This window comes from Bubalus bubalis, chromosome 18 (assembly GCF_019923935.1).
Source record: "Bubalus bubalis isolate 160015118507 breed Murrah chromosome 18, NDDB_SH_1, whole genome shotgun sequence".
Taxonomy (NCBI): Eukaryota; Metazoa; Chordata; class Mammalia; order Artiodactyla; family Bovidae; genus Bubalus; species Bubalus bubalis.
Genome location: NC_059174.1, coordinates 54,448,946 through 54,461,931, shown reverse-complemented (window position 1 = coordinate 54,461,931; position 12,986 = coordinate 54,448,946). Strand labels below are relative to the sequence as shown.

The 12,986-nt window shown below is 47.7% G+C and overlaps 1 protein-coding gene across 1 annotated transcript; it reads right to left on the bottom strand.

Annotated features, from left to right (window-relative positions):
• Positions 1 to 1,609: 1,609 nt before the first annotated feature.
• ZNF114 (zinc finger protein 114) lies at positions 1,610 to 11,579 on the bottom strand. Its single transcript, XM_006043604.4, has 4 exons — positions 11,386 to 11,579; positions 11,175 to 11,271; positions 7,094 to 7,220; positions 1,610 to 3,619 (listed from the first exon to the last, which is right to left on the bottom strand). The coding sequence occupies exons 2-4, from the start codon at positions 11,175 to 11,177 to the stop codon at positions 2,433 to 2,435; spliced, it is 1,317 nt and encodes a 438-aa protein (XP_006043666.3). The 5' UTR covers positions 11,178 to 11,271; positions 11,386 to 11,579; the 3' UTR covers positions 1,610 to 2,432.
• Positions 11,580 to 12,986: the final 1,407 nt, after the last annotated feature.

Here is a 12,986-nt window from a genome sequence, read left to right as displayed (position 1 = left end):
GCACTGGGGCTCAGTAGTTGTGGCTCCCGGGCTCTAGAGCACAGGCTCAGCAGTTGGTGTGCACAGGCTCAGTTGTTCCATGGCATGTGGGATCATCCAGGTTCAGGGATCGAACCGGTACCTCCTGCATTTGCAGGCCGATTCTTAACCACTGAACCACCAGGGAAGCCCCAGATATTTTATTATGAACTTGCTCAGTGAGTAAAAATGTTGTAAGAGAGTCTAAAACACTCTTACGAAGTTTGACCAATCAAATACTGACGAGCCCACCCAACACCAAAGAAATGTATAGCATCTTGAATCACACTAGGAATTATAAAAATTGGTCACATACTAACTTTATCATTCTGAGTTATAAAACCTCCCCCAGAACTGCCCAGCAGTCCAGTGGTTAAGACTTTGTGCTTCCACTGCAGGGGGCCTGGAGAGTTTTTTGGCTGCAGCATGTGGGATCTGAGGTCCCCAACCAGACCAGGGATGGAACGCATGCCCCCTGAATTGAAGTGCAGAGTCTTCCAGCTGAATCCCTGGGGATGTTCTGGGCCAGGAGTCCAATCCCTGATTGGGGAACTAAGATCCTGCAACAGGTGTGGCACATACGAAAACAAAGATAAATAGCTTCTACTTAACAAACAAACAACAAAACTCCCCTGAAATGCTTCTTAACCAAATTAGGGCTTTGCTTTATGGAATAAATCTAGACATGCAGTCTACTGCACCCATGAATATCCCCAAATATGCCATTCAAATACAAGAGTGAGAAATTGTGTATTTATATTTGAGGGTCGTGTTACTGGGACCATGATCTTCATTTTAATGATCCTCAAGTTGTATGAGCTAACTCCAGGAGTATCATCCCATTTCCAGACTGCTACAAAGGAAAGAGAGAGCAGGGGACCTGGCTGAGAGAGAGTTAAGAACATTCTCTCCTTTCCAACAGCCCTCCAGGAATCCAAACCACCTCCCTCCTTACTGGCAATAAGCTCCATTCACCATCAGATATGAGAAAATCTGAGAAAGGCATTTCTTTCTTTTTTTTTTTTAGCTGCATGGCATGTGGGATCTTAGTTCCCTGACCAGGAGTCAAACCCTTGTAGCGGAAGTGCAGTCTTAACCACGGGACCACCAGGAAAGTCCTGAGAAATGCATTTAAAAACATTCCCCAGGGACTTCCCTGGTGGTCCCATGGTTAAAACTCATGCTTCCACTGAAGGGGGCGTGGGTTCGACTCCTGGTCAGGGAAGTAAAACCCAATACACAGTGTTAAAAGAAATCCAACTGTGTTAACTCTGGAAAAAAATTCTATGTCCCTTCAGTAAAGAAGATAAGAATGTGGTCAGGCAATGATAGAACTGCTCCTATCACGAGACCAAAATGAAAGTCAAGACAAGTATTTCCTATCAGTATCAAAAAGATCACATACTCTGACCATAATGCAGTCAAATCAATGGACAGAAATGGCATCACGGAGCACAGTAAACCTGAGTCTAAATTCAACGTAGCTCAAACAGGGATTCACATGGGTGCAGTGACATATAAATGAAATGTTATGAAGCTCCTACAGCTCAAAACTCACATGGCAGAGCTGAAAGGGTCCGTGGAGAGATAGTCAGCATTCTTGTGGGATTTTATTAGAAATGGTGGCAAATACAGAATTTTGGTTCCAATGGAAGGAGGAGACATGGATAATGCTAGCGATCGGAACATCTACCCTGTTTCTCTTCTACTATTAGGGGCTTCCCCGGTGGCTCAGTGGTAAAGAATCTGCCTGAAATGCAGGAGAAGCAGGTTCGATTCCTGGGTTGGGAAGATCCCCTCAAGAAGGAAATGGCAACCTATTCCAGTATTCTTGCCTGCATAATTCCATGGACAGAGGAGCCTGGAGGGCTACAGTCCATGGGGGTCGCAAAGAGTCAGACATGACTGAGCTTAAGACTCATTTGTGCCCTGCAAATGAAGAGAGGGAAATAAAGGCTTTCTCAAATCTATTACTGATGAGAGGGTCTCTCTCCAGGGTTTGGTCTCCTGTGTAAAGTGAGGGATGAGTATGTAAGGTTTTCCCTACATTCCTTAATCCCATATGATGCCTCTGCAGTGTGAGTTTTATTTTTTTTTGGCCCTGCGACATGGCATGTGGGATCTTAGCTGCCCCACCAGGGATCAAACCTCTGCAGTGGAAGGGTGGTGTCTTACCCACTGGACTGCCAGGGAAGTCCTGCAGTGTGTTTTTACAGGAATTGTACCTTTGAGACAACAGAGGGCTTTCCCATATTCCCTTTAAAAAAATACAAGTGTGAAATCTTACATATCCATAAGATCTGAGAGTTCAGAGATGTTTCCATCTTTGTTCATTCACTGAGCTCCCTTCCACCACGTCGTCCTTCTGCACTCAGTGCCTTGAGAAAATGAATGAAGGCTTCTCCCCATTCCTTTCATCCACAGACCCTCTTCAGGTGGCTTTTAAGACTTGAAGAATTAGTGTAGCTTTTCCCACATTCTTTACATTTATAGGGCTTCTCTCCAGTGTGAATCCTAGTATGTTCCTTAAGCTTTGAGGACTTACTGAAGGTTTTCCCACATTCCTGACATTTATAGGGTTTCTCTCCAGTGTGAATCCTAATATGTTCCTTAAGCTTTGAGGACTTGTTGAAACTTTTCCCACATTCCGGACATTCAAAGGTCTTCAGGTTGTGATTTCTCAAATGTTTATTAAGGTGTAAGATGTATTTGAAGGTTTTCCCACAATTCTCACATGTGTAGGGCTTCTCTCCCATGTGAATTTCCATGTGTTTCTTAAGGAACGACTGATACACGAAGGCCTTCCCACATTCCCCACACTTATAGCTCTTCCCTCCCATCGAAGTTCTCCTGTGCGAATCGGAACTTGGAACAGGGACAAATGTCTTCCCACTTCGATTATTCTCATTATTTGTCTCTGCCTCGTAGGGTTGCGTCTGCCCGGCAGGGAGAGAGTTATTTAGGAAGGTGTTTTCACACTGATGAGAATGACGAGGTTTCTCTTTCATGGGCGTCCCTCCTGTCCTAATGGAGATGTCTCCCTCTAAGGCTTTCCCACGTGGACTGTATTGATGGATGCTCACACCCATGTACATTTCAGCCTGCAAATGGAGCAGGTCGTTCTGATGATCCATCCGCACCTTTGATTTCAGCTCTGTCTGAGTTCTCACACGTGGAATCCACGGCATTTCCTGCCACTTGACTCGGTCATCTTCGTTGTTCGTAGAGATTTTTTGATCACTGTGTAAGAGGAGAATTTGTTTCAAAATGTCTGAGTTACGTCTTGGGTTATGTTTCCTCGTGGAATCTCCCTGTGATGGCACAATCTTCTGGCCAGGGTTAGAGATGTCCCTCGTCTCAGGATATTCCCAGAATCCAACGGGAGAGGCATCTTTCTCGTGGGCGGCTGAGACTTGCTTCAATGTTCGCCCTCTTTGCTTGCCCGGCTCCTCTATTCTATGGGACATCCAATCTTCTCTGAGATCGGAGAGTTGGGAACCGCTGCTTGCCAGACGTGCTCTGTTCACTCCCTGAAATGTTCTTTTAGCAAGGCTGTTCTGCCGAGGGGTCGAGTCTTTGGTTTGATGTCGAGTCGCCCAATCTGAAACGAAGTGGTGCAAAAGTCAGCTCTTTGTGGAAAGGAAAAGTGGGCTGGAGAAAGCAGGCGAATGCCTGTGGATCTCTTTTCAAATGTTCCCTCTGTAAGGAAAATGGGAGAAGGGAGAAAGCAAAAGGAGGCAGGCAGAGAGGCAGAGAGAGATATTGGAATTTGGGACGTATGAGGAGTTTGACTATGGTTAAGATCAGAGGTTCAATACACACAGCAAGATGGTAAGAAACGGTCTGGGAACTTCCCTGGTGGTTCAGTGGCCAAGACTCGGCGCTCCCAATGCAGGGGGCCCGGGTTCAATCCCTGGTGAGGGAACTAGGTCCCACATGCCGCAGCTAAAGATCTCGCCTGCTGCAACTAAGACCCGAAAGATCTCGCCTGCTGCAACTAAGACCCGGAGCAGCCAGATATATAAATATGATTCTGTGAGATTGAAGGTACAATCATGAATGCCAAGCATGAGAGAATTGTGAGGACCTGTACCAAGATCACAAGTGTGAGGCTTTGTACCAAGGCCACAGACGTGGAGCCCAGCACCAAGGTCACCTCCGGAACTGACTGAGCCCCATAGCAACCGTTGTCAGTCCACTCCCATCCTTCCTGGCCAGCTTCCTGACCCCATGTTAAGTAAAAATGCCCACTTGGGTACTCACTCTATAGTACCCTAACCAATCACATAATGCCACCCTTCCAGCAGGAATTTTCTTTGTCTTGAGGCTATAAAAATTGGCTACTAACTCACAAAAAGCATCAACACTCTCTTGTCTGCCAGGAAGTCACCTGCTAGCTGGCAGCACCCTCATTATCTCTGTTCTTATAAACTCACTCCCTTTCTGAAATACTCCATGTCTGGAAATTCTTTTCCAATCCAACCTCCGACTGCCAGGACAAACTGGACAAAGAGTTTGTTATGGGTTGAATTTGTGATGCCCACCACCACTATGGTGGCATTAGTGGTAAAGAACCCCTTTGCCAATGCAGGAGACTTAAGAGACAAGTGTTCAATCCCTGGGTTGGGGAAGATGCCCGGGAAAAGGAACTGGCAACCCACTCCAGTATTCTTGCCTGGGAAATCCCATGGACAGAGGAGCCTGGCAGGCTACATACAGTCCATGGGGGTCGCAAAAAATTGGACACGACTTAGGGACGTCAAGGCTGTATACTGTCACCCTGCTTATTTAACTTATATGCAGAGTACTCATGAGAAACGCTGGGCTGGAAGAAGCACAAGCTGGAATCAAGATTGCCGGGAGAAATATCAATAACCTCATATATGCAGATGACACCACCCTTATAGCAGAAAGTGAAGAGGAACTAAAAAGCCTCTTGATGAAAGTGAAAGAGGAGAGTGAAAAAGTTGGCTTAAAGCTCAACATTCAGAAAACGAAGATCATGGCATCTGGTCCCATCACTTCATGGCAAATAGATGGGGAAACAGTGTCAGACTTTATTTTTTGGGGTTCCAAAATCACTGCAAATGGTGATTGCAGCCATGAAATTAAAAGATGCTTACTCCTTGGAAGGAAAGTTATGACCAACCTAGATAGCATATTGAAAAGCAGAGACATTACTTTGTCAACAAAGGTCCATCTAGTCAAGGCTATGGTTTTTCCAGTGGTCATGTATGGATGTGAGAGTTGGACTGTGAAGAAAGCTGAGCGCCGAATAACTGATGCTTTTGAACTGTGATGCTGGAGAAGACTCTTGAGAGTCCCTTGGACTGCAAAGAGATCCAACCAGTCCATTCTAAAGGAGATCAGCCCTGGGTGTTCTTTGGAAGGACTGATGCTAAAGCTGAAACTCCAATACTTTGGCCACCTCATGTGAAGAGTTGCCTCATTGGAAAAGACTCTGATGCTGGGAGGGATTGGGGGCAAGAGGAAAAGGGGATAACAGAGGATGAGATGGCTGGATGGCATCACTGACTCGATGGACGTGAGTTTGAGTGAACTCCGGGAGATGGAGATGGACAGGGAGGCCTGACGTGGTACGATTCATGGGGTCGCAGAGAGTCGGACATGACTGAGCGACTGAACTGAACTAGGGACTAAACAACAACCACCGCAAATCAATGTTGAAACCCCAATCCCACAACAGGATGCTATTTGCAGGTGGGAACCTCATGAGGTAATTAGGTTTAGATGAGTTCATGAGGGCGGGATGGGACTCAAAGATGGAGTTACTGTTCTCAAAAGAAGAGGAGGAGACACCAGGGGTCTCTCCCTCTTTGCCATGTGAGAAGGCAGCCATCTGCAAGCCAGGAAGAGGGCCCTCCCAGGAACTGAATCTGCTGGCATCTTGATCCTGGACTTCTCAGCCTCCAGAATGTGAGAAATAAGCAACTGTTGTCTGGGCTACCTGGTGTATGGTATTTTGTTTTTATCAGCCTGGACTAAGGCAGAGGGGGACAGGTCTTCCTCTAGGGGGTAGAAAGGAACATCTGAGAAGACGGATGAAACCCACGACACTCTCTATATACCCAAAGAAGCTCATACATTCATGAGCCTCAGCTTCCCTCTTAGATGAAATGAATTAAAAAAACAACAACAAAAAACAGAGAGTAAATTTACACAGCATAAAATTAACCAAAGTGTACAGCTCTGGCATTTGGTACCATGTAGGGAGAAGGCGATGGCACCCCACTCCAGTACTCTTGCCTGGAAAATCCCATGGATGGAGGAGCCTGGTAGGCTGCCGTCCATGGGGTCGCTAAGAGTCGGACACGACTGAGCGACTTCCCTTTCACTTTTCACTTTCATGCATTGGAGAAGGAAATGGCAACCCACTTCAGTGTTCTTGCCTGGAGAATCCCAGGGACGGGGGAGCCTGGTGGGCTGCCGTCTATGGGGTCGCACAGAGTCGGACGCGACTGAAGCGACTTAGCAGTAGCAGCAGCAGCAGGCTACAGTCCACGGGTCGCAAAGAGTCGGACATGACTGAGCGACTTCACTTTCACTTTCACTTTACAACCATCACCTCCATCTAGTTTGAGAACTTTCCCCCTGCCCACCCCCCACCCAAGGAAGCCCCATACTTATTAAGAAATCACTCCTCAGACTTCCCCGGTGGTCCAGTGGTTAAGAATCTGCCTTGCAATGCAGGAGACACAGGTTCGATCCCTGGTGTCCCCTTAGATCCCCAGGAACTAAGATCCTACGTGCTGGGGAGCAACTAAGCCCAGGCGCCATGACTACCGAAGCCCACATGACAAATAGAGTCTGCGCTCAACAACCAAAGAACAAAAGATCTGGTGTGATGCAATGAAGTTCTCGAGTGCCACAACTAAGATCTCTTGCAGCCAAATAAATAAATAAAAAAAAGGAAAGCAAAGGATAGACTTCCAGGGTCACGGGGGAAACCATGTCTGCCACCTGGGGGCAGTGGGTGAGTCTCTGGAACACAGGAGGGGCCTGGCGCAAGTGGGCCCTGTCCGTCAGCAAGTGCAGGAAGAAGGGGCCTCCTTACCCACACAGGCCAGGTGACCGCAGGTCTCCAGGGTCACATCTCTGTAGAGCTGCCTCTGTGCGGCGTCCAGCAGGGCCCACTCCTCCCAGGTGAAGTTCACAACCACATCTTCGAAGGTCACCGAGTCCTGAACAACACACCCATTTTGGCTCAGTGGGGTATGGACTGTCATCGAGTTGAATCCTGTCCCCTCCCCGTTGTTGTTATTCAGTCACCCAGTCGTGTCTGACCCTTTGCCACACCATGGACTGCAGCACGCCAGCCTTCCTTGTCCTTCATCATCTCCTGGAGTTTGCCCAGGTTCATGTCCATTGCACCGGTGATGCCATCCAGCCATCTCATCCTTTGACCCGCCCCACCCCTTCTCCGTCTGCCCTCAACCTTTCCCAGCATCAGGGACTTTTCCAAGGAGTCATCTGTTCATATTAGGACTCCTTAGGGAGTCCCCAACCTCAGTTCAGTTCACTTGCTCAGTAGTGTCTGACTCTGTGACCCCATGAATCGCAGCACGTCAGGCCTCCCTGTCCACCACCAACTCCCGGAGTTCACTCAAACGCGCATCCATTGAGTTGGTGATGCCATCCAGACATCTCATCCTCTGTCGTCCCCTTCTCCTCCTGCCCCCAATCCCTCCCAGCATCAGTCTTTTCCAACGAGGCAACTCTTTGCATGAGGTGGCCAAAGTACTGGAGTTCCAGCTTTAGCATCATTCCTTCCAAAGAACACCCAGGACTGATCTCCTTCAGAATGGACTGGTTGGATCTCCTTGCAGTCCAAGGGACTCTCAAGAGTTTCTCCAACAACACAGTTCAAAAGCATCAATTCTTTGGCGCTCAGCTTTCCTCACAGTCCAACTCTCACATCCATACATGACCACCGGAAAAACCATAGCCTTGACTAGATGGACCTTTGTTGACAAAGTAATGTCTCTGCTTTTTAATGTGCTGTCTAGGTTGGTCATAACTTTCCTTCCAAGGAGTAAGCATCTTTTAATTTCATGGCTGCAATCACCATCTGCAGTGATTTTGGAGCCCAGAAAAATAAAGCCTGACACTGTTTCCACTGTTTCCCCATCTATTTGCCATGAAGTGATGGGACTAGATGCCATGATCTTAGTTTTCTGAATGTTGAGCTTTAAGCCAACTTTTTCACTCTCCTCATTCACTTTCATCAAGAGGCTTTTGAGTTCCTCTTCACTTTCTGCCATAAGGGTGGTGTCATCTGCATATCTGAGGTTATTGAGCCAGACATCCTGGAATATGAAGTCAAGTGGGCCTTAGAAAGTATCACTACGAACAAAGTTAGTGGAGGTGATGGAATTCCAGTTGAGCTATTTCAAATCCTGAAAGATGATGCTGTGAAAGTGCTGCACTCAATATGCCAGCAAATTTGGAAAGCTCAGCAGTGGCCACAGGACTGGAAAAGGTCAGTTTTCATTCCAATCCCAAATAAAGGCAATGCCTAAGAATGGTCAAACTACCGCACAATTGCACTCATCTCACACGCTAGTAAAGTAATGCTCAAAATTCTCCAAGCAAGGCTTCAGCAATACGTGAACCATGAACTTCCAGATGTTCAAGCTGGTTTTTAGAAAAGGCAGAGGAACCAGAGATCAAATTGCCAAACGCTGGGCTGGAAGAAGCACAAGCTGGAATCAAGATTGCCGGGAGAAATATCAATAACCTCAGATATCAGGTGACACTACCCTTATGGCAGAAAGTGAAGAGGAACTAAAAAGCCTCTTGATGAAAGTGAAAGAGGAGAGTCCCTGCCCTAAGGTATATTATAATCCAACCCCTCCCTCACCCCACCCCAGGACTTATGAAACTGACCAGATTTGGAAAGAGGGCCTTTGAAGATGGAAACAAGTTAAGGTGAGGTCACACAAGAGTAGAGAGCCTGCTAATCCACTGACTGGTTGTCTTCACAAGAAGGAGAAATCTGGACACAGATGCACAAAGGGAAGACACATGTCTTCCTGCCATGGGGGATGTACAGACTGGAGTGATGTGTCTACAGGCCAAGGAGAGGCCATCGCAAGCTGTCTATAGATTTGGGTGGTGGTGGTGGTTTAGTCACTTAGTCGTGTCTGACTCTTTTGTGACCCCACTGTAGCCCACAGGCTCTCTGTCCATAGGATTTCCCAGGAAAGAATACAGGAGTGGGTTGCCATTTCCTCCTTCAGGGGATCTTCTCGACACAGGGATCAAACCCATGTCTCCTGCATTGGCAGGTGGGTTCTTTGTCACTGAGCCACCTGGGAAGCCCATCTATAAATTTGCCCCCCTCTAATTTGAAGGCACATTCAGTCAGTTTTCATTCCAATCCAAAAGAAAGACAATGCCTAAGAATGCTCAAACTACTGCACAATTGCACTCATCTCACATGCTAGTAAAGTAATGCTCAAAATTCTCCAAGCAAGGCTTCAGCAATACGTGAACTATGAACTTCCAGATGTTCAAGCTGGTTTTAGAAAAGGCAGAGGAACCAGAGATCAAATTGCCAACATCCGCTGGATCATGGAAAAAGCAAGAGAGTTCCAGAAAAACATCTATTTCTGCTTTATTGACTATGCCAAAGCCTTTGACTGCGTGGATCACAGTAAACTGTGGAAAATGCTGAAAGAGATGGGAATACCAGACCACCTGACCTGCCTTTTAAGAAATCAGTTATGCCGGTTAGGAAGCAAGTTAGAACTGGACATGGAACAACAGACTGGTTCCAAATAGGAAAAGGAGGACGTCAAGGCTGTATATTGTCACCCTGCTTATTTAACTTATACGCAGAGTACACCATGAGAAATGCTGGGCTGGAAGAAGCACAAGCTGGAATCAAGATTGCTGGGAGAAATATCAATAACCTCATATATGCAGATGACACCACCCTTATGGCAGAAAGTGAAGAAGAACCAAAAAGCCTCTTGATGAAAGTGAAAGAGCAGAGTGAAAAAGTTGGCTTAAAGCTCAACATTCAGAAAACTAAGATCATGGCATCCGGTCTCATCACTTCATGGCAAATAGATGGGGAAACAGTGGAAACAGTGTCTGACCTTATTTTTCTAGGCTCCAAAATCACTGCAGATGGTGACTGCAGCCATGAAATTAAAAGACACTTGCTCCTCGGAAGAAAAGTTATGACCAACCTAGACAGCATATTCAAAAGCAGAGACGTTACTTTGCCAACAAAGGTCCATCTAGTCAAGGCTATGGTTTTTCCAGTAGTCATGTATGGATGTGAGAGTTGGGCCATAACGAAAGCTGAGCGCCGAAGAATTGATGCTTTTGAACTGTGGTGTTGGAGAAGACTCTTGAGAGTCCGTTGGACAGCAAGGAGATCCGACCAGTCCATCCTAAAGGAAATGAGTCCTGAATATTCAGTGGAAGGACTGTTGCTGAAGCTGAAACTCCAATACTTTGGCCACTTGATGGGAAGAACTGAGTCATTTGAAAAGACCCTGATGCAGGGAAAAACTGAAGGAGGGAGGAGAAGGGGAAGACCGAGGATGAGGTTGGATGGTATCACCGACTCAGTGGACATGAATTTGAGTAAACTGTGGGACCTGGTGATGGACAGGGAGGCCTTGCGTGCTGCTGTCCATGAGGTCACACAGAGTCGGACAGGACTGAGCGACTGAACTGAACTGAAGGATGGCCACAGGACCCACGCAAAAAACAACGTGCCGATCAGACCCAGCTCAAACCTCGAAGCCCTGTCTCTAGGAGCAGTGAACCCAGTGCGCATATTCTCAGTCTGACAGTCCCTAGAATTTTGCGGCTCACCCTCAGCACAACACACAACCCTCCCGCCGCCCCCGACACATTGTGGATTCAAATGACACAGAGCGGGCAAACGCAGTCGGCGCCGGGAACCGACAGAGGCGTCCTGCAAGGTCGCAGCCCAGGGATGGGAGACCCCTTCTCTCTGGGGCAACATGAAGGGCGCACTTAGGGCTCCTCGTGGCTTCCCTTTTCTCCCGAGCCGGAAAGAATCCGGCCTTTTGCAGGCAGCTGCTCCCAACTCTTCGGAAGGCGACCCGGTCCCGCCCTGGGCGTGGATCCTTGTTCCAACCCGGAAAAATTACCATTTCCCCCGGCAATCGGCTCCTAGACGGGTCTAGACTGCTGGTGGCAAGCACTCATTCCAGTCCCAGAGGTTTGCAGGGTGGCAGGCGGATGGAACTGTGAAAAAAGAAAAGAATACTGACATTAATAAATAAATAAAAATAACGAGCCCCCCCTACCCCTACAGGAAGGATCAAAACCAAGTTCTTATCCTGCTCGGGGATTTTGTACCTGCTTCCTGATCCCCATGCCTCACCGTGGACGGTGTGGCGGGGAAGGTGGTAGAGGCAAGCCGGGGGAGAATCCCCCAGACATGTACCTTCGCCGGCTCCGGGGGAATCGTCCCAGGAACTGACCCCACCCTCAGCAGATTTGCATTTCCGGCAGAACCTTCCCGCCAGACCCTGGAGGCAGCCGGACCTGCTGCGGTCCACCTGATCTCCCAGCCTCGGGCTCTCCCTGTCCCCGCCCCCTCCCCACCTACCCCGTCCCCCCGCCCGCTAGAAAGTTCCGCAGCTTGAAAGCCAGCGGCGCCGCCCTGTGCCCCGCCCAGGAGAGGACGAACACTTCTTTAGGAAAGGGAGGGTTTGAAAATCTGTGCTTGATGGAGGGAATTCCCTGGCAATCCAGTGGCTAGGACTCCCCGCTTCCACTGCAGGCATCGCGAGTTTGATCCCCGGTCTGGGAGCTGAGATATCACACCACCAAGTGGCCAAAATAAATAAAAAATTTTAAAAGGATCAAACAAATCTGTTCTGTAAAAGGGCCAAACCAAATGGAGGGCCCTCAGTCTCCCTCTTGAGCCCCGTTTCCTCCCCCCCTCCATCTTTTTAGGACCTACTTGCCTGTTGGATGATGGTTTGCTATGACTGGAAATCCACTTGCTTATGACAAAGGGGAATTTTTTGTTGTTGTTGTTTGGTTTGGTTTTGGCCACACCTCAAGGCTTGCAGGATGTTAGTTCCCTGACCAGGATTGACTCCATGTCCCCTACATTGGAAGCTTGAAGTCCTAACTACTAAACCACCAGGGAAACCCCAAGATGAAGTTGTCTTTACAAGTGATGGAAGAAATGTTGACATCATGAGGTATTATTGTTAGAGCCAAACGCCCTGGGAAGCAAAACTCACTCAGAAAGACAGCGTGGATAGTGGAGAGCAGTTTTTTACACTCGAGGGTCCCAGACCGAGTTTCCTCCTTAGCCAAGGACCCCGACCGATGTTTGTGACAACAACCTTTTATACCCGAAGTGTACATGCCCCAAGCCCACAGCCCCAAATTTCTCAAGTCTGCTCTGGAAAATGTTAGGAAGAGATACAAACAGGTTGTAGTCATGATTCATATTCTAAAGGTCATCTAGTCATGCAGTGTAGCCCACATCAATGGGCATTATTAGAACTACAGAAAGTGATCGATTATATAGTGGATTATTGCATTCTTTTTGGCTCTGGGGAGTCTAAGTACGAGATCAGCCTGGTCTGGTGTTTATCCGTTGGGGAGGCTTGGTTACCAGATATGTAGTCCAAAGTTCGCGGAGAGTGCAAGATGGAATTTCCTTCCCTTTAAAATAGAGTCAATTTAGTCAGGGCAACCCGCTCCTTTCCTCCTTCATTCCCCTCTCATGATGCTCTCAAATTCCAGTGTGAGCATCATTCATAGGGATGTACTGTACCCTGGGTCTTCTGGCATATATTGGGGTGAATGAATTCAATCTCAGCAAAACAAAGTTGACAATACATTGGAGAATGCAAGGTCCACAAGACAAAATCAACCGAGCCACTATGACGATGGCCAATGGTTTTCCACCAATCGCCCTTTATCCACGACAAAAC